The following is a 20,834-nucleotide window of genomic DNA, read 5'->3' as shown; positions in this document are numbered from 1 at the left end:
TGTCGAGAAAAGAAATACTTCACATGGGTACCCTGAGGAAGTCGCCTGACCAGGCCCCTGACAGTAACCATCACGATCCATCCCACAAGCCTTAGTGGTCAGTGTAATGCTATGCAAAATGGCCGACAAACAAGACAGAACGGACCTTGAAAGAAAAATGAAATCCGACGCAAATGCACCGGTAATTTTATTTTATTACAGCCTTTAGTCTTCTTGATAACATAAATTTCAATCTGAGCGAAGAATAAGCTTGTCTTTGAGAGCGTACATGCATGCAATTGTTGGATAATTCACAGGAAGAAGATGAAGACTCTGAAGATGAAGATGATGATGATGAAGACGATGGCTCTGAAGAGGATGAGGACGAGGTGGAACCCAAGTTAAAATACGAAAGGATTGGAAATGCTATGAATACTATTCTTAATGGAGAAGAGTGTGCGAGCTGTATGGCAGTGCATACGAAGGTATCCAGGCTTAATTGACATCATTGGTTTATGGGGAAGGGTTAACTTGGATTTTTCATCTTAAATCTTGGTGTATCAGCTGAGTAGCAAGTATTCCGTGGTTCGTTATAAATATATTCAATGAAATAGCTAGGACAATGGCGAGTGTTTTGATTTGTTGATGGTATATTAAAAAGGGAGTTTTATTAAACTAGAACATGTAATTGCCATAAAATGAACTTCTAAACCCCCTCCCCCCTGTAAGAATAAAAATGTTAGTAAGCTTTCCAACTTACAGCTTCTCTCCTTCTTCCTGTGGTTACTACCTGAGAACAAATATAGCCCTCTTTCTGCCCCCGACCCCCACCCTCCACCCCCCCTCCGCTGCCTCCCCTTGCCCCCCTGTCACCCTGTTGTGAAGTATTTGTGATCTTGTAACTAGGAACTTGTGAAAGTTCTCCATTTCAGTTTTCAATTTGAAGCAATTCTGAGTGAAAGCAATAAAGGCTATCCTTTTTGTAGTAATTATTTAATCCTTCGTTCTAGTTTCTTGCCCTTGGTACTCACTACGGAGTTGTTCACATTCTGGACCACCAAGGAAATCCCATCAGTAGCAAAAAATACCCATCTGTAAGTACAGTCAATTATCAGGATGTGAACAGAAGAACCAATGATGTTTTCCTAGTAGTTCTTGTCATGCAGCTCTCTACTCCAATTTATGGAGACGTGAAACAGTTTTACAGAGGTAGATACATTTACAGTACACTGTAGCTCTAACTTTCACTTACCTTACTGATGTTTTGGTCTGTAACTTTGCCGAACAGGACAGAGAGCGTGCACATTATTATTTGACAATTAAGGATTTGATAATTTTTGCACAAAAGTACACAAATCTGTGATGATTTGTCAGTTTTCCCCATATTGTCAACAGTTTGTCTTTTATCAAAGGTGGCCTCTCATTAGTCAAGAAATGTAACTCAGTTCTTTTTAGCAGATGTAGCTCCTCTTCAGGAAGTTGCTTGATATTTGAACTATTTTTGTTTTTTCAGCATACCACAGCTATAAATCAAATCAGTATTGATCAAAGTGGAGACTATGTAGCCAGTTGCTCTGATGATGGGCGTGTAAGTACTCTGAAATCTCATATTTTATAGAACTTGCGAGGTGAGTATTTGGTACATAAAAGTATGTAAGTTATCATCTGGTCTTCATGTACACAGACAAGGAAATGGACATGTGGAGATTTGTACAAAGTGGAACCAAAAAATTCAAAGATCTGTGGTAAACCCCAAGATTCTCTTATTGCAGTGCTACAATAATTAATTATGTAGTATTTCTGTGGATAATATAAATAATAATTTGCAGACAAGTGACTTTCCCTACTGTGCCGTGGATATACTTAACATGTTATGACTGCTTACGTTGACAAGTTTTTGTGCAAGATTGCCTTTTTCATGAGTTTATTTACACAGTCTGATGGTCACTGGGCCTTGGGTGAATGTTAATTGTTCGCCTAAAGCTCGGTAAACATCAGTGTAAATATATTTACCAATAAAGGCATGGAGAGAGCAAGGTGTGACATACAACTTTAACCACACAAGCTTACTAGAGCTGTTTGTTTAAGTAGTTTTTTTGCCCGTGAATTTTTTGGAATCCCTCTATTTTCACCTGCTATTTTCTGGTTGCATAATTTAAACTTGTAAACAGTTTATAGAACAGAACCTGTGACATTCTCCTTATTTATAACTATAAGTTAGTTAATTACAAGGCTAGTGAATATATTAAAGATCATATAATCATACCGTAATTTGAACTGAAGAGAAAGACACGAAGACACTACTGATCATCACAGTTATACACACAACTAATAAGCAGTTGTGAAATTAAAGACTGAAATAAAATTCAGGCCTGAACAGGATTTGAACCCACGCTTTGATTTCACAACTAGGCTTTAATTTCACAACTGCTTAAGTTGTGTGAATAACTGTATGATCAGTCGTGTCCTTGTATTAGTTATAACAAATTCTTGCAGATGTTTGTTGCAAGGTATTTGAATGTCAATTTTGCCAACGTAACATTTACAAGAATTACAGGTCCATTGGAACCCATTACAACCCTGCGGTTGACTCTCATTTCTTGAATCTTATGTTGTACATATAGTTGTGAATCTGGGCTTTAATGAGATCTCCAGGTCTCTTGGTTCCAGTTTGTAAACTGTCTAGATGCTCGTACATCTTTAAATATAAAATGACTGTATTGGGCGCATGTTTAGTTAAAAGTACTGGTGTCCTTTATCTAGGTGGTAATAAATGGCCTCTACAGTTCTGAGAATAATGTTCAAGCCAGCTTTGACTCTCCAGTTAAGGTGAGGCATTTTTAGTCAACTTTCTTTTCTGCTCCATTCTTGATTTTTTTTTTTTCCAACTGTTAATTTAAGTTTTTCTCATCCGAAATGTGAAACTAGAGTGGTGTAAGTTGTTCCCAAGTCCCGGTTTCATCATTTATTAAATAAATGACAAGAAATGCACACTATTAGTATCAAAATGTAACACTAATAAGACCCAGCCAGTACCTGGTGGAACTCCCGCAGGTACTCTGTTGTGTTTTACCAGTTTTTGGTCCTCTTGATTTCTCAGTGAAATTGCTTGATGAAATATTTTGGTGTGATTATTACTTTAGCGCAGCAGGTATTTATTTGTTAACACTGTTTTATCATGCCTGGGATCTGAATTTCTGTCTGAGTTTCAATATCACCTCATTAATATGGAAATTATAACTGAGTTTTAATGATCTTGAAGTACGTCTTTAAAGGCAGTTAAATTATTCAATGTTGCGGTGTTTTTCATTTTCAGTCTGTAGCATTAGATCCTGAGTTTTCCAAAAAAAGAACAAAGATGTATGTTACTGGTGGAACAAAGGTATGTTTAAAAGTTTTAAAATTTCTCATTTTTATTCACAGAATGCAAATTAACTTAGTGCGATGCCATGATTTTAATGTTGGCCAGATTAATCCTGCAGTGGACTAGCATCCTATCCAGGGAGAAGTAGGATTTTTTTTTCAGGTGAATGGAAGCACTGGCCTGGTAGACTACTAGGCTCAGTTACCAACTTCACCCTCTGATATTTATTGGACATAATTAAATTAATTCTATTGTAACAGTATGTATCAATTGACACTCTATAATTCTGTGCTCTTTGCAGTTGATCTTGACAGAGAGAGGTTGGTTCAGAAACAAGGCAACTGTCTTACATGAAGGAGAAGGAAATATACGAACAATTAAGTGGAGATCATCTCTTATAGCTTGGGCCAATGATGCAGTAAGACAAAATGTTGAAAGGTCTGTCTTCCTGTTTTTGGGGGGGGGTAACTGTTTTTTTTTTAATTGGCTTGTTGTTGTTTTTTTTCGTTTTTTTAGGAAGTCAGGATGTTTGACATGAATTCTCAGCGAGTAATAACTCACATAAAAAGAGAGCCAGGAAAGTATGTACAAATATCTGACCAGCATTAATAATTTTCACATTGCCTTTTTCCACTCAGGAGTAAACATGGCTACCTATTTTACAGGCCCTGGTTGTTCAAAGGATGGATAGCACTATGCACTGGATAAATCACTATCCAGCTGATTATGTGATTTGCTTTACCAACACTTATCCACTGGATAGTGATTTCTCTGGTGGATAGCATTATCCAGCCTTTGAAGAACTGAGATCAGGTGTATACTCTCTGGTGAGGAGAGGCGCTATGGGAGTGGAGTAGTAAATATGTTTAACTTTTGTCACAACTCGTGTATTGACCAGGATTTGAACCTGGGATATCAGAAATTTAATGGAGAGCTTAAGCAATGATGAGGGCGACCGCGAGGACACTGCCTAGTAAAAAATGAATTTATATTTTACCTTCAAATTTCGCAATTATTGTCTAGATCAGTTCAGTGCATTTATTGGTCTCAGAACTTGCTCAAACTAAATATGTAATGCCAGTGTTCAATTTAAATGAAAATACGAAAAATTAGCCCCTGTCATTCGCGTTCTGCAAAATACGCAAAACTTAGTCATTTCACATTGTTCTTGTGCAGAGGACAGTAGAGAAATATACACAGATTTATAATGCCCATGCACAGCCATTGTTCTGCTCATTAAACCTTTTGTTTGGTGACATTCTTGTTGCCATTGCCGTCCTGGTTTGCTTAAAGGGGCTCAGTCACGGTTTGCACATATTGAAAAGTTTCGCCTAAATTTTTCAAATTCGTTGTTTGTAATGAGTGTTAACCCTCTCCATCCTCAGCCATCTTTGTTCCTTTATGGTTTATCATTATCTCTTTGGTGTTTTTATTTCTTATTAAACTGTTATTTCTAGGTTTCCTACCATTTAAAGGTAATTTTGTATGTGGCCAAAATAACTCAAAATACCGTGACTGAGCCCCTTTAAGCTCTTTAGTATTGGTCCAAGGCCTTGGCCTCATAGGGGGTCTCGGATCTGCTCCCAAAGAACTCTTCTAAACCCTGTGTTCTTACTACAGATTTAAATTCAAATTAGTTGTGTTAAAAAAATGGCTCAAAAATCAGCAAAATGATTCGTCAGTCTGAATGCAAAAAGGAAAGATCTCTCAAAAATGGGTGTCATCAAAGCACAATGACACCGACATATATGGCTACAGGTAAAAGCCTGAACACAACCACACCCAAGTTTGAACTGGACCTTGGTCAAAATATCAGTCTCCATCGTCAGGTATTACATAGTTTACATGTATTTTAAAATGATTTCTTATCCATTGCACTTCAGTCCCTGTTCATAAAAGGTTTTCAGCAGGGTTTTCAACTCTTTCAATAAAATTAATGTGTTTTTTCCCCCTAGCTATAGACCTGAGCTTTATCGATGCTGTTTGTGTTGGAGAGACAGCATCACCCTTCTGATTGGCTGGGCAGACATGGTTCAGGTAGAAAATCGTAGTCACTTGTGTAGTGGTTTGAAACATTCATTTGTTTATTCATTCATTTGGTCATTTATTTGGTTATAATTTTTATCTCTTCTTTTGATTGTGTCTAAGTGTTTGTCTGTTTGTTCATTCCCTTCACATTGAATTATCTTTCCTCAGATTTGTGTTGTAAAAGAAAGGTTAGTTCAAAGGTCAGACCTTCCCCCACTGGTTGTGGAAATAGGTAAACATCAGTTGCTTTTTTAGTTGTTTTTTGACTATGTACATTGACCTTCAGTACTTTCTTTCTGGATTCTACCAACAGTAAATCAAATAAACTAATCACTTTAATTTGAAATTTTTGTAGTTGCCATATTCAAGACTGATTATTACATTTCTGGAATTGCATACCTGAAAAATGACTTGGTAAGCTCTGGAATTTCTGTTTTGTGTGTTTGTTTAACAATAATGTTCCTGCCAGTTGTTTAAAAACCTTCATCGTATAAAGCACTAATCTAAGATTCAAAAGTACTTTTAAATTTCTTTTTTGAATCTCTTGGAGTTAGTGAGAATTAGTTTTGGAAATGGCTTGATTTTGAGTGCATTTGAGGATAAATTTTTAGAGCTAAGAAAATATATAATTTTTTTTAACAGGTTGTCCTGTCTTACATGACCAACATCGAGGCAGGAACAAGAAAGGTAAAAAAGAAGAAGAAGAAAAAGCAGCATTGAAGGCTACATGTTGTATGTTATTCTGAATCAAAATATACATGACTGTAAGATTTGTTATTTTCTCTATATTTCCAAACTGACAGAAAGGTGAACCATTAGTTGCACACAGACCACAATTGAGGATTGTAACACCACGTGGCCTTAGTGAACCTGAAGAGATTTCAGCAGATGCTCTGTCTGTCAGAGGATTTGAGCAGTACCGCTGTGATGATTATCATTTAGGTAGGACTATGTTGATTAATTGATAAAGAGATAGATGAACGTACATGTACAGACAAGTGCCTGTGTGGGAGTGATCTTTAAATACCCTTTGTAAGTCATAGATCCTTTAATTTAAGGGCACAAAATAAAATTGGTATGTAAAAAAAATTAAAATTAAAAGTACATAGGAACTTAAAATTATTAACTTAAAGTAAAGATCTAAATGCTGGTTAATTAATAAATGTGAATAGATTGCTTTAATTACATTGTAAGTCTTACGGTGAGTGCTGTCTGGAGGTTCGTTAAATTAGGTAATACACTGTACTATTTGTCAGTTTAGCCCAGTTTTTGTTCCTATCCTTTCAGCTGAATTTAAAGAATGGACCTGACACCCTTGTCTTAATCTTTTTAAACAAATATGCAAAAAAAAAAAACAAAAAACATGGCCATAAATTAAGTTATGTCTTGAAAGTAAAAAGAGATCATTCAACTGCATCAGATAATGTTTTATCCTTCACTAAATGTGTCATGCTTTCTCTTCATTTTGCTTGAATGACATTAATGAAAGTGCATTCCTTTGGGGTGATCTGGATCAAGATTAATAATCGTAGATCGCTAGGATCATTGTTTTTCAAAGGAACCGATGAATCCACTCTGGGATTCATCAGCTTCTTTGATACACCATGATATTGGATCAGTGATTGATTCAGATCTGGATCTTCTCAAAGTAGATATGCAACGCAAGTTTCATTACATGTAGCTGTTTATGATTTACCACATAATGCAGCCCTCGCAATAATATCTCAAAGAGTTATACATATATTGCTTTGTTCCTGTAAAGAGTGAATATTTTCTAGCAGGGGAGGACTCCATATGAAAAGGTCGATGATGGTCCACTTTGGGGTATAAAATATGTGGTCTCAATTAGGGTGTTCATGACAAAATGCTGCTATTTTTAGCTGCTAAAGTATCTCTTAGGGTGCACTTGAAGAGATAATAATTAAAAACTGCCCTTACAGTATGTTCATTTTTTGGCTCGATTTCTGCTGGTGTCTCGACTCCTGACTACTCTTGTGGGCTCCCTTGCTGAACAGCAGCTGATTTTTAAGTTGTATCTTTTAAGAGTCAAATAAAGCTCAGACCACGCCCAGATTGGTCTCCTGCATGGGTTTAATTCAAATTTTCTGAAGACCATCCCCGACCTTTTCATACAGGAGTCCTCCCCATGGGAATATTTACTTGGCAAGAATTCTAAATAACATACTGAACAATAACTACTAATACCTGCCTTGTATTAATGATGACTGCATTTAACCTTTGACACTTACATTGTGCATGTATCAGCCTCTTTCCATGATGATCTGGACAATCCTTCATCTTCCTTTCATCATGGTAGGTACAAAGTTTCAACAGGATACAGTGAAAACTGTATTGAGTGGACACCCTTGGGACCCTGACTAGTGTCCGCTTAATACAGCGTGTCTGCTCAAAACAGGTTCTAATATGTTGTGCAATAAAAGTTCATGATTAACTCTTTGTAACACAGTGTACGATCAAAGACTAACATAGTACAATGTCCAGTCAATCAATGCTGGGACAGCATCAATCTGGAATAATTACTGAGCTTTAGAACGGGATCACTGAACAATGTTAAAGGAGTCTCAGCTGAACCTTTAGAAGTAAAAAGCCCTTAAAGTGTCCGTGTATTACATTTTTTGTGCAAAAAAATGGCTTAACATTGGTGTCTGCATCTGTTTAACAGAGGTGTCTGCTGAATGCAGGTTTATTTTACAGTACATGTGGGAAGGTTGGGACTTCAGCTGGTGTCCACTTAATAGAGGGTGTCCACTTAATATGGGGTCCGCTTAATACAAGTTTCACTGTATAACCTTTCATTTTATACAATTGCTAGCCTGCAGTGCAGGCGTCTTATTGGGGTGAGTTAGCGTTACAACCTTGCAACCGCCATGTTAGACCGCCATGTTAGACAGTGGGGGAAGGGGGAGGGGAAAAACGAGAAGACCCACCCCCTCCCCTATCCTTCATCTTGCCTATCATTCACCCCCTTGGTAAAACTTTCTTTCTCTCTCCAGTCTTCTACTGCATGAAAAATTCAAGATGGTGGCTAAACTTTTTACGATGTGGGCGCTCACTTGAAAAAATCTTGCCTGCTCTGCAGGCTATAAAATTGCATCAATGTTTTTAAATGCATCATTGCTGCAGATATGATGAGACTGTTTACTTTTGCTCTGCCTCTCTCCAGCCATCAGTTAATTGTGTCAATCAGCATAGGAGTTTATAACTTGATTTCATTGTGCTGACCATTTGATAGAAACCTTTTTTTTTTTTTTTTTTAAAGTGTATTAGCAATTTCTCTGTTACTGAAAAAATGAATCAAACTGGAATTGATTTAAATAATTATGTGACGGTCAAAAAGTGTTCTTTTAGTATAACCCACAAAGGTAGCAATAATCAGCGAGATCGTAAAATACAATTTAAACAAACATATTTTGCAATCTTGTGAAGATGGTTGTTAATTTAAATTAGAAACCTTGAATGCTGAAACACTGTAACCAATAACTGCTAACTGCAATCTGCTAACCATTAAAATGAACCAAAACTAACCTTGTTTGGGGGTGTTAAAAATGTTTATGATATGGTTATGAATTAAACCTTAAAACATTGCATAACAGCCTCAGGAACACTTACTGCTAACCACTAGCCACTAAACTGTTCAACTTCTCCAACTGGCACCAAACTGGTTTTAAATGGGTTTAATAGTTCTAATTAACCTGCAGTGGGCCAACAGAACTCGACATTCATCATCATCATCAGTTCACGAGGCACCAGTAGTCGCATAAGGCCGAACTCAACATTCAATATTACATATTATGACCCTGAATGGCACTAAAACCCAAGTTGGAAACATGTTTCCAACAAGTTGTGTTTTAACTGAATGGGAGATGATCACAAATTAATGCAGTTGTTGTCTTGTTTCCGTTTGTCTTTACAGAAAATGTATCAGAAGAGAATTTGTTTTACATTGTTAGCCCTAAAGACCTTGTGCTGGCCAAGGTATGTCCTCATGATCCAGTTAGATAGAGACTGAACCTCACACAGATGCACGCTATTCCACGAACCTGCAGTGATGATTCAAAGAAAAGCAGCTTTGTTGGAGCTTTACTGTTACACAAACATATACAATGTAGCTTAGTCTCATGCCTTACTTTTTCTGAATTAAGCTTTGTACAATACCTGTTGGGATATCAGAATGGAAGCTAAAAACCAGTTACCTCCTATAAGAACCAGACATTCATCTTCTGGTTCCCATGAACACTACATTTTAAACTTTCCATAATCAAACAGTGACATTACCTAAGTGGTTGACTCATTCTGGTCTGACTTTATATTCAAGAAAAATCTGGTTAAAGCTTTAAATGTATAAATCTGGAAGTACTCTTCCCATCATTTGGGAACAGAAGTTAGAAATCTGTGTTCTGTTTTAGCCTAGAAACATTGATGATCACATCAAATGGCTTACAGATCATGGAAAATATGAGGTATGTACAAAAATGGATTTAACCCCCTTGGCATGGTCTGCAGTAAGGAAATTGCATTGAGTAACTTAAAATGTCATGAAACCTTTATCTATATAATTTATATGTCAGGCATCAATTCATTATCATTTACTCAGTGTCATCATTTTTCAATACTTGTTAAAGAGTGGTGAAGTTAGACTAAATTCACCAGCTAACTGGCAACAAGGATAATTTTGTTTTTACCACAGGAAGCATTGGCTGCTGCAGAAACAAACAGTAAAGAAGTCAAGAAGCACAATCAGCAGGTAAATACAAGATTTTGTCCTTGTTCATGGGGGGTGGGCCTCTGGTCCAGTAGGTACATGTAGTATATTCAGGCTCAAAATTGAGTTGTCCAGGTTGCATTGCTGACCAGGATATTTTGTGTCATGTTCCTTGTATTCACAGTGCCTCTGTCAACCTAGGTGCATAACTGGGTAATGTCAAACCTAGGAGGGGGGGCCTCCCATGTGAAACAGTCGGGGATGCTCGTCAGAAAATTGAATTAAATCCATAAAGGAGACCAATGTGGTCGTGGCTCAAGCTTTATTTGACCCCTAAAAGATACCACTTTAAAACCGTCATGACAGCATTCCTGACTTCGTCAAATGACAGTTCTCTTGCCCCCTCCCCCGAATAGAAAATAATTAAGGCAAGCAGTCAAAATGCTGTATTTAGTACGTATTCATGTTCCAGAAGGTGAAATAAGGTCTGGCAATGTGGGCCACTTTGGTTTGAGCCTATGAAACTTTGGCACTCTTATTTTCCATGTCAAAAGTTACGTCATTTTATTTTCAACTATGACTCACAAATCAAACAGAGATCATCTAATTATTTCTTGAGTGACTTTTGGGTGGTTTTTCCCTGAGACATAACACAGTAACTTCATCTAGCCTCTATTTTACAACAAACAGGGTTTTGCCAATGTAAGTCTTATAACAGTTTCTTCAAAGATTTCTACAAAAAACGGTACTAACATATTGTATCTGGCTTTGAAATTATAAGGATATTGGAAGAGCTTATCTGAAATCTCTGATGGAGGAAGGAAAATACGAAACTGCTGCCAGGTTTGTACATAACCATTTTCAACGTCTTGAACAGCATAAAAATTTTGCTAGAACCTCGTAATTGTAACTACCTTGTGTCTATGTCAGTTATCTCCATAGTATTCAAGTTATATTAAGTGCCAAAATAACGTTAATGTTCTAAAACTAACGACTACCTTAAAGTATTAAATTGTTAATAAAACACCAAAAGTTAAATGCACTTCAACCCCTTCTGTTGAATGTTTTACAGACTGTGTCTGAAAGTCTTAAAGGATGACAGGAAACTTTGGGAAGATGAAGTGTATAAGTTTGCACGGAAACACCAGTTGGAGGTAGGTTATGATTTTCTTCAGAGAATACTGAAGATTGAGGAGAAAAGCCCCGCGGGTTTACAAGGCTTTCACGCGAGGTTGGCGAAGTTTCGCGCGTCACAAGAAAAAGCGAGCGGGAAAGAAACTGTTTTGCAGTTTTCCAGCTGTGGTATTTACTTATCTGCTTTCATCTTTCAACTGACCATAACAGTATCCTTTTGATTCTGTTTTCTTTCTCCATCAGGCCATTGCACCCTACATTCCAACAAGTACAGTCAAGCTGAGCCCCGTACTTTATGAAATGGTCTTGTACGACTTCCTCAAGAAAGATGTCAAGGTGACTAGAAGGTTTTTTCGGTAAAAAAGTAACTCTACGTATGCACAGAAGAGTGAGGACAGAGAGAGACTTTATTTTATGTGGATTGGGTGAATCGGTGAAGGCAAACATTAGTGACAACTTTGTGCGCCTAATTTGGGGATGTGATACAACAAAACTTTAACAAGTAATCCCAGAACAACAGTTACTAAGAGCAAATCATCCTTAGTTATTTTTGTGAACGTCAGTGTGAACACAGAACCGGCAAGAATGCGCGAGAAAACACAGAACCGCTAACAAAGCGCGGGAAAATATCGAACCGACTTCCTATAGGCTTTCTCCCAGGCCTTCACGGCCATTATTTCGGTGAAGTATCCGAAACGAACGGTGCGGACCACGTGACCCGAAACGATTGACCGCGGCGAAATATTGAGGCCTAGGAACTAGGCAAGAACCAGTCAACCAGCCAAGGAAGCACGGGAAAACGCAAAACCGCTAAGAATGCGCGGGAAAACATAGAACCGGCAAGAAGGCGCGGGAAAACACATATCATATCTGAGAAGTCACCGTAGCATTCTTGTCTGAATCTCTGGTTACTTTTCAATTTCAGAAATTTCAGGCCCTGATCAAGGATTGGCCAGCAGAGTTATACGGCGTGCAGCCCATTATCAGTGCTGTGCAGGTGAGGAAATATGCCGGACACTTTGATACGGCATTACTGAACGACTTGCGGAGAAGTTATCGACCAACAAGCGATCTCTGACTGACACTGTGCTTTGCTCTGTAGGACCAGTTGGAAAAAGATCCTCAAAATCGAGTTCTTCTGGAAACACTAGGAGAACTGTAAGGCATTTGAGTCTTGTTTTGTTTTAAATTTTATGGACCCCCAAGTCCCTGACCGTGATTTGATTTCTTTGCAGCTACACACGATTGAAAAGATATGACAAAGGACTGGCCATATATCTGAAGTGAGTTGTGTTATTAAAGGGACTCAGTCACGGTATTTTGGAGTTATCTAATTTGGCTATTTACAAAATTACTTTGAAATTGAAGGAAACCTGAAAATAATAGTTACTTGAGGTAGAAAAACACTAAAGAGATAAAAATAAACCATAAAGAAACATGGATGGTTAAGGATGGAGAAGATTGACACGGATTGCAAACGACGAACGGAACTTGAAAAATTTACGCCAAACGTTTCAAGATGCAGAAACCGTGGCGTAGCTCCTTTAAACTTTGTTGTGCCAAAACTTGACAACTGTTCAGGAATTAGGTTTGAGTGAGTTATTTTGAGTTCGTGTTTTCTTGTTTTTTCGCAGACTTGGCCACAGTGATGTGTTCAACTTGATCCATCAACACAACTTGTTTAATTCGATCCAGGACAAGATTATCATGTTGATGGAGTTTGACAAAGAGGTGAATAGTTATGGCAAGTAGATGTTCGAGCTTTGATAGCGGAATAAGAAAGTTATTGACTCGTAGTCTGTTCGATTCTATTCTAAAGGATTCCGTCGCCATTGTGTCGCGTAGTTGGACAAAACATTGCACTAATTGTACCATAATCCCAGTTCTTCTCTCCTCTCGTGGAGGCGCGGTGGCCTCGTGGTTAGTTCTCTCGCCTCCGGATCGAGCGGTCTGGGTTCGAGTCCTGGTCGGGGGCATTGTGTTGTGTTCTTGGGCAACACACTTTACTTTCACAGTGCCTCTCTCCACACAGGTGTATTAATGCTGGGGGTAACCCTGCGATGGACTAGCATCCCATCCAGGAGGGGAGTAGAAATACTCCTAGTCGCTTCATGCTACAGAAACCGGGATAAGCTCCGGCCTGGTGGGCCACTTGGCTCGTATGCAGACTTAACCTTCTCTCCTCTCTCTTCCACTTCCAGGGAGTCTTTGTTGTGGTTTTTCTTAGACTATCTGTTGCTTGAAGTCAAAACTTTGAGATTTTCATTAATTATAATAGCAGAATTACAAAAATAGCGCTCCCAAGCCCTTTAAATGTACTTGTATTTGTTTTTGCTTTTTGACAGAAAGCCGTGAAGATGTTGATTGACAATATCGACAAAGTTCCTGTAAGTGTCCGAAAGATCCCTGATTCAAATCCGCCACCCTACCGCTATCTGGATTTGTTCTCGGTAGTCCCGAGTTCAACTCGTCCACCGCGTTGTGTAAATAGCCAACTGGTCAGCCTCCAACCAGTTGGGAGCTTAATAGTTTATGTTCCATTTGTAATATTTGTTTAATTATTTAGTGTCCCCAGTTAGCACAACAGTGCTAAATACACTTTAAACTGAAATAAAGGTTTTTATTTATTTTATTTAATGTAACTCTTTACACTCTTGGTCGTATCGTAATCAGTTCGCTTATTCTCCAATTTTGCACAGTCTTATAACGCTTGTGCTCTCCTTTGGGAATAAATTCAGTGTTTGTGGCTTGTTGCTGCAATCTTTTCAACAGGGTTCGACCACTTTCTCTTTGACAAATGGCCGGTGTCGTGTCTGCACGGCTTACGTCATTTGTGTTTTCAGCCTCACTCTGATGCCATCATTTACAGGTCGAAGAAGTTGTACGACAGCTGAACAAAAGATCAGAACTGCTTCACGTGGTCAGTGTCATTTGCTGGTTTATGGTTTGCTGTAAATTAGTCTAAAAGTCATTACAGTAATTAGAGTAAAGTCGACCCTACTTTACACGAGTTTGAACAGTTTCGACTTCAGTGAAAAGTAAAATGAAGCCGCGGCAAGTTTTTAATGTATACTGAGTTATCGACCGTTATCCTCTGTTACCCTAGACCAGTGTATTGTTTGTTGCTCACGTAATTTTTGTTTTGACTCTGTCTCTTCCTGAAGCATTGTACAATTTAAGAATTAATTATAATTGGGGTTTTTTTTTGGTCAGTATTTGGACACGCTGTTTGTCAAGGATCCACAAGCAGGAATGGATTACCACGAACTCCAGGTAAAACCAGTTTACTCTTACAAGAGAGATTATAAAATACAACCACGAAGGCGCGAACTGTGCAAAAAAAGACAATCACAGCCGGTGCGAAGCGCGGGAAAAGACAGAACCGACAAGAAAGCGCTCAAAACACATAACCCTAAACCGGCAGAAAGATAGCGCGGATAAACAAATAACCGGGAAGAAACTGCGGGAAGGTACATAACCGGCAAGAAAGTGCGGAAAACAGATTACCGACAAGAAAGTGCGGGAAAACAGATATGCGGAAGCAATCGCGGAAAAACACAACCAGCAAGAAAGAGCGGGAAAACACATAGCCCCAAACAGGCAGAAAGTGAGGGCAAGCAAATAACCAGCAAGGAAGCTCGGTAAAACAGATAAGCGGAAGCAAGCGCGGAAAAAGATCGAAAAACACATCTTAAACCGACATAACAACAAGAAAGCGCGAGAAAACAGATAACCTGCAGTATGCGCCCTCGCGTTTAATCATGACTTTGTCACCTTATTATCCCCATTATCTCTGCTCTGTTTGCTCGACTTTTATAACGAACTATATCCACCCTCACTGATTTCGAAATTGGAAAAGCACGGTAATAGCGACATGGTATTGTTCTTTCAGATTCCTCTTTATGCGGAGTTTGACCGTCCAAAACTGCTGACATTCCTGAGAAACAGCAACTATTATCCTCTTCAAAAGGTAAATGATTCTCGATTTCAAATAGTAATAAGGTGTGAAATACCCTGCTTCTCAGAAGGACTGATGTCGCTCGTTCCAGGGAGTGATGTTAATCAAATGATTACAAACACTTTTCTACAAGAAAGTAACGAGAGGATAAATGAGGCAGAGCGAGTCACCTTGGACTGTGTTGGGACTGAGTTTATGTTGATTTGCTTGATCGTTCTCAAGTGTTTCTCTCAGTGTCAGAAAGGTTGAATTTTAACACCGTGTCTTTCTGTTAGGCTTTGAACGAGTGTGAACAAAGACGTTTGGTTCCAGAGATGGTGTTTCTACTCAGTGAGTATAAAGCTCAAATTCCAGAAAGAAAATAGTTTTAAAAAGCGTCTTCTTGGGCCTTCCGTAAAACGAAAACCTAAGTAATCAAAAGTATTCAACCGCATCGCATTCAAATACCGCCATAATCAACCGATAACTTGAAGCAAAAACATGCCACTAGTGTTAAACGCGGGAAAACGCCTTAAAAGAACTACGTCATAGTTTACACATCTTGAAAAGTTTAGCATAAATTTTTCAAGTTCGTTGTTTGTAATCCGTGTCAATCTTCTCCACCCTTAACCAGCCTTGTTCCGTTATGGTTTATTCTCTCTTTGGTGTTTTTCTTAAAAAAGTTATATTTTCAGATTTCCTTCAATTTAAAGGTAATTTTGTACGTGGCCAAAATAACTCAAAATAGCGTGACTGAGCTCCTTTAAGACATGAAAAACAACAAACACTCTTGCTTCTTCTATGTCGCAGATATGCATGTGTGCTAACTTGTTCTTTGTTGCGGTAAAAGTTTAACAAGGCGCATGCGTAGCACTACTATTTCGAGCCGATAACAAATGTCACAAACAATACAGTGAACCAATCAAAACTCGAAGTAATTACATGAAGCTAACGTAAGCGCGGGAAAACGAGTGCGAGTGAGTAACCATTGATTCTGGTTTTACTTCTGATTGGATGAAAAAGTGGCGCGAGTTTTTTAGGCCAATCGTGTCGTGCAATAATGCAGAGCCAATTACTCTTGGACACTCAAATGAAAACCGCTCTAGTCCACGAAAAACCTCTTTGGTCTTGGTTTGGTGACAATTTGATTCTTGTGGTTTGCCAGGTCGTATGGGAAACAACAAGCAAGCTTTACAGCTGATTATTCAGGAGGAAAACGATGTAGAGAAGGTAAGTAAGTCTTCAGAAATAAAGTGAGTCGTAGTTTTTCTAAAGTAAAATTCCAAGAGCGTTAGAGCCGAGAGTACTTGTAAAGATGATTGGCAGTTTATGAGTGATATGTCTTTGTTGATTGACAGGCCATTGAATTCGCCAAGGAACAAGATGATGAAGACTTGTGGGACGATCTTATCAATTATTCTCTTGACAAGCCAGGTATTTAATGTCTTAAGATTCTGCCCACGATAAAAACGTTACAGCACCAATTCAACTAAAAGATAAACTATTAGGTTCTTTTTAAAAAAAAAATACACATTCTTCTTCGCAGCCTCTTTACTAGCATTTTCCTTTCGCTGAACGGTTGTTCAAAAGGTACACTAAGAAAACATCAGCTAAATTTGAAACGAAACTCGCCAAAGAGTTGTTCACGAATTGCAGGTCTGGTTGTTTGCTCTGTATAGAGGTAACTCTGACGTCTGTTGCTAAATGAAACTGCGATAGTCGCACCTGTCCGTTTTTAATGGCACTGTTTTTCTTTATCCCTTTAGAGTTTATCACAGGTCTTTTGCAGAATATCGGAACCCATGTTGATCCTATCAAACTGATTCAGGTACGGTATTTCTGTGGTTCAATTTCCATTGTTAGTTATAAATGGTTGTTGTTGTTGCTGTTGCTACTGCTGCCGTTGTTGTTGTTATTGTTGTGACGGTGACGTTGGTGGTGGTTGTTCGTTGTTTGATAATGTTGATGATAATTCGTAAAGGATTTTAGTATTGCAAGGTTGTTACGCGAGTCTCTCCAGTTTTAAATGTTTTGAAAACCAGCCCGTGTTGATGTCGTTTACGATGGCCTCATGGTTAGTGCGCTCAACTCCGGATCGAGCGGTGCGGGCTAGAGCCCTGGCCGGGGACACTGTGTTGTGTTCCTGGACACGACACTGTACTCTCACAATGCCTCTCTGCACCCAGGTGTATAAATGGGTACTGGTGAATTTTATGCTGAAAGTAACCCTTCGATGGACTAGCATCCCATCCAGTGATGGAGCAGAAATATTCCTAGTCGCTTCATGCTACAGAAGCCGGGATTATCTCCGGCCTGATGGACCACTTGGCACTTACCTTTACCTTCTTTTCACAGAGGATACCTGAAGGAATGAAGATTCCTGGTCTAAGGGATTCGCTAGTGAAGATCCTTCAAGATTTCAATTTACAGGTTACTTGTCTAAACATTCCTTATCTTACCTCTTACCTCTTCAGTGCTGTTGTATTGTTTGGATTGTTGGCGCAATAGAAAATATCTGAGCAAAATATTTTTCGTCTTCAGATTTCCCTTCGTGAAGGCTGTAAAAAGATTCTTGTTAAAGACAGGTGAGAAAAAAAAAAACATACGTGATATGGTAAAATAGCCGCTCTCCCCTTTTCGACTAAGCGCAAACGGCAGTTGCGAACAATTTCTATAGAAATCAGTAGTTCCCTGATCAAAAGTGGTCTCAGACACAGAAAAAAAAACATTTTCAGTATGATGAAAGTAAAAAGTAGTTTTATGCTAGTACTCGTAATGCATTCAGTAACAGCTTATAATCTTGTTACCGTTTTTAACTTAGCCAATTGATTAATTACAACTGATCGGTTTTTTTTTCCTATAGTGTGTCGTTGCTTCAACGGCTGAGCAAAGTACAGCAGAAGGGCGTGTCTGTTGACGGTATGATCGCGTTTTTTGTTAATCAACGTTTTTGGATCAAGTGTCCATCGCAGCCTTTTATGCCATAACTGATTAATTGGTATTTTTTTAATTGTAGATGAAACTAAGTGTCCCGTGTGCCAGGGAACCGTCATTGCCGAAGGTTGGTACAAAGAAGCGACTGTTTTCCTCTCTTCTATTTTCCACGCGCGTGGTCTTTGATACCGCTGACACGTGGCTTTTAGTGATATGCTCGTGTCTACGCTTGTAGTGGTATTGGACTCCCGATTTAGAGATCCACATTCAAGCTATCCTGCCGGCCTGGTTGGCACAACAATGGGAGGGAAGCGGCGCGTGTTCTCTCTTCTCAAGCGCAAAAATTACTCGTTTTCCCTCCGTCCCTACGCCTACTAAACAAGCTAGATTATAGCTAGCCAGGGTCCTGGTGTTTCGTTCTCAGGCTCAACAATCAAAGTGCCTCTTTTACCCTGAAATCTGATACATGTACGCAACGCCTGCCAAAAATTGCTCTTCCTTCAAAGTTATAAAGGTACATAATAGGCTCACTGCTTAGTTTTTCACCGGTTCAGTTATTTCCTCAGAAAGATCATATCACGATTGCGTTGGTGAAAAGAAACTTCGTATGAATAAACTTTGTGACATGAAGTAGCCGGTGACTTGCGTCGGGCAACTAAGAATCTGCCAGAATCTCCTCATCCAGCGGCTTAATGTTGCAGAAACTGGAGTTCTGAAGAGCCAGCCTCTGTAGTACTTGCGCAGTGTGAAGATGTATACTCACGACACATATTCATGTTTAAGAATTAGATTTTGAATGTAAAATCATCTGAGAATGAATTCCCAGAGTTTTAACTGGCTTGAAGGAGAAGTGTAGAGTTTCTGTCACTTCCCCTTACCCGAGTGTTCCTTCCTTGCGAAACTGCATTATACATTTAAGGTAGCGGTACCAATCCACATTTCTGGTTTGCTGTTTATCGCTTTTTAAAATGATCTTTTTGTTTTTGGGTAGATACAAGACGGGCGTCGCATGTTGTCGTGTTCTTCTGTAAACATGTTTATCACGAAGACTGCCTGCCAGCGCGTGATGTGGTGAGTCATGAGATCATTATCACATTTAGCTTTCCCGCACGAATTAGAGGTACGCCCCAAAATGCGGGAACGCTAGCTACGCGGCCACATTTTGTTTTATTTTTATGTATTCACTTAAAAGTGTACCTTCTTAGGAAAGTGAAGCTCCTGATTTTCAGGAACATTACTGCTCAGCCTTTGAACACACCGGCGCCGCGCTCTATCAGCCTCGCGCGCAGCCCTTGTTAGGTTCTCACGCAACGAGGGACGCTACGTGACGGCCTAAGTAAGGGCCTGGGAAACTACCCGGCTGTAGACGGCTAAGACGAAATGGAGAAGCCGTGTGGGAAAGGAGAGGACACGGATCTGAACAGTTATTTATTTCTTCTTTGCAGGGGCCGTTTTGTCAGATCTGTACAGCACACAGTCAAGTAAAAAGACGGCGATCTCGTCACGTACAGGGGAATGAAGCAAGATCGTAAACTATGAACTCAAATTGTATATGCATTGATGAAACCAAGTACAGACATGAATCAAATTAACCAAGAGTCCAAGATAATCCAGCCGTCCTGTGATTCAAGCAGACCTTTAGACCGGTCAAGCTTGCTTCTCGTGGGGTGATTCATTGTAACAAGATTGAGCAGTCATGTGACGCAACAACGAAATTCTAATAATGATTTCTGTTAGTCATGACTCAACCTGTTGTGGTCGGGCATCCTACCTGGACATTCTTTTGACCTGTCACGCACTCCTTAATTTATGTCAGGGAGGATTCTGCGACGAACTAAAAAGAGGTCCAACACATCTGCCCGGTGAAGATAAAATTGACCAATCACGTGACTCGCGGAAAGCGCGGGGAAACATGCAACTAGCATAATATAACACAGTAGTAATTTTATAGATCCAAACATTGAAGGGGCTACGTCATGTCACGGCATTTTGAGTTATTTTGGCCACGTACAAAATTACCTTTTAATTGAAGAACCCTGAAAATAACAGTTTACGTCGATAAAAAAAAACACCAGAGACAATAATAAACCATAAAGGAACAAGGATTGTTTAAGGATGGGGAAATTGACACGGACTGCAAACGACCAACTAGAAAAACTATGCTAAACTTTTCAAGATGCGCAAACCAGCTGCTGTAAGGAATAACTTACGAGAACCCGCTTAAGATTTGAATTTTCTTCGGAACGATGAAATGGACTGAATTGGCTCTTGATCGTAAAATTCAAGAGTCCTTAGTGAGAACCACGAGAAGATTCAAAACATGTCCATCTTGCGCTATTCAATGTTTGTATAAGCTCTTGTTCTAGCGGTGATGCTAGCTGGCGTCGTTATCTCACTATAAAAGAATTAAATAGCCAGAGTTATTTTTTGTAGTCAGCGATTTATTGTACACAAATACGTTAGAAGGAAATACGAAAGAGACACTTATACAAAGAGTGTATTTGTTCGAGATCGCGGATTGCTTTATAAAATATAGGACTTTGTTTCAACTAAGGAGAACAATTCAAATAAAACTCTGTCCCTGCACTGAGTGCCCGGGGCAAAGGGCGCTGCCTGGATTTAATTACACGCTAAACAGCTGAACAACGCTGCACCTGAGAATTACCGCATCATGCTCAACACACTGAGTCAAGTCGTGCCATGATGCGCGAATAATCTTCCTATAATTTGTAATA

The 20,834-nt window shown here is 39.1% G+C and overlaps 1 protein-coding gene across 2 annotated transcripts; it reads left to right on the top strand.

Annotated features, from left to right (window-relative positions):
• Nucleotides 1-63: 63 nt before the first annotated feature.
• On the top strand, nt 64-20,752 carry LOC145488249 (vacuolar protein sorting-associated protein 41 homolog). 2 transcript variants are annotated; one of them, XM_081467072.1, is made up of 38 exons: nt 64-181; nt 297-464; nt 990-1,073; nt 1,493-1,567; nt 2,743-2,808; nt 3,296-3,361; nt 3,645-3,761; nt 3,860-3,924; nt 5,299-5,380; nt 5,540-5,603; nt 5,727-5,785; nt 6,014-6,058; nt 6,175-6,313; nt 7,637-7,684; nt 9,306-9,367; nt 9,799-9,852; nt 10,080-10,136; nt 10,876-10,937; nt 11,167-11,248; nt 11,472-11,564; nt 12,154-12,225; nt 12,331-12,386; nt 12,464-12,511; nt 12,863-12,959; nt 13,574-13,615; nt 14,098-14,148; nt 14,442-14,501; nt 15,121-15,198; nt 15,462-15,516; nt 16,331-16,395; nt 16,524-16,599; nt 16,932-16,993; nt 17,521-17,595; nt 17,707-17,750; nt 18,029-18,084; nt 18,182-18,226; nt 19,091-19,170; nt 19,545-20,752. In XM_081467072.1, the coding sequence occupies exons 1-38, from the start codon at nt 107-109 to the stop codon at nt 19,629-19,631; spliced, it is 2,712 nt and encodes a 903-aa protein (XP_081323198.1). In that variant the 5' UTR covers nt 64-106; the 3' UTR covers nt 19,632-20,752. The 2 variants fall into 2 exon arrangements, with proteins under 2 accessions (XP_081323198.1, XP_081323199.1); XM_081467073.1 differs by lacking the exon at nt 7,637-7,684.
• Nucleotides 20,753-20,834: the final 82 nt, after the last annotated feature.

The sequence above is a fragment of the Orbicella franksi genome, chromosome 5 (genome assembly GCF_964199315.1).
Source record: "Orbicella franksi chromosome 5, jaOrbFran1.1, whole genome shotgun sequence".
In the NCBI taxonomy this organism is placed as follows: Eukaryota; Metazoa; Cnidaria; class Anthozoa; order Scleractinia; family Merulinidae; genus Orbicella; species Orbicella franksi.
This window is presented reverse-complemented; position numbering and strand designations above follow the sequence as displayed.

Coding starts and splice junctions, on each gene's coding strand:
- LOC145488249 (XM_081467072.1), top strand. CDS start 107: ATGCTATGCAAAATGGCCGACAAACAAGACAGAACGGACCTTGAAAGA. Junction 10,137..10,875: donor TCAAGAAGCACAATCAGCAG/GTAAATACAAGA, acceptor TGAAATTATAAG/GATATTGGAAGAGCTTATCT. Junction 11,565..12,153: donor TCCTCAAGAAAGATGTCAAG/GTGACTAGAAGG, acceptor TTTCAATTTCAG/AAATTTCAGGCCCTGATCAA.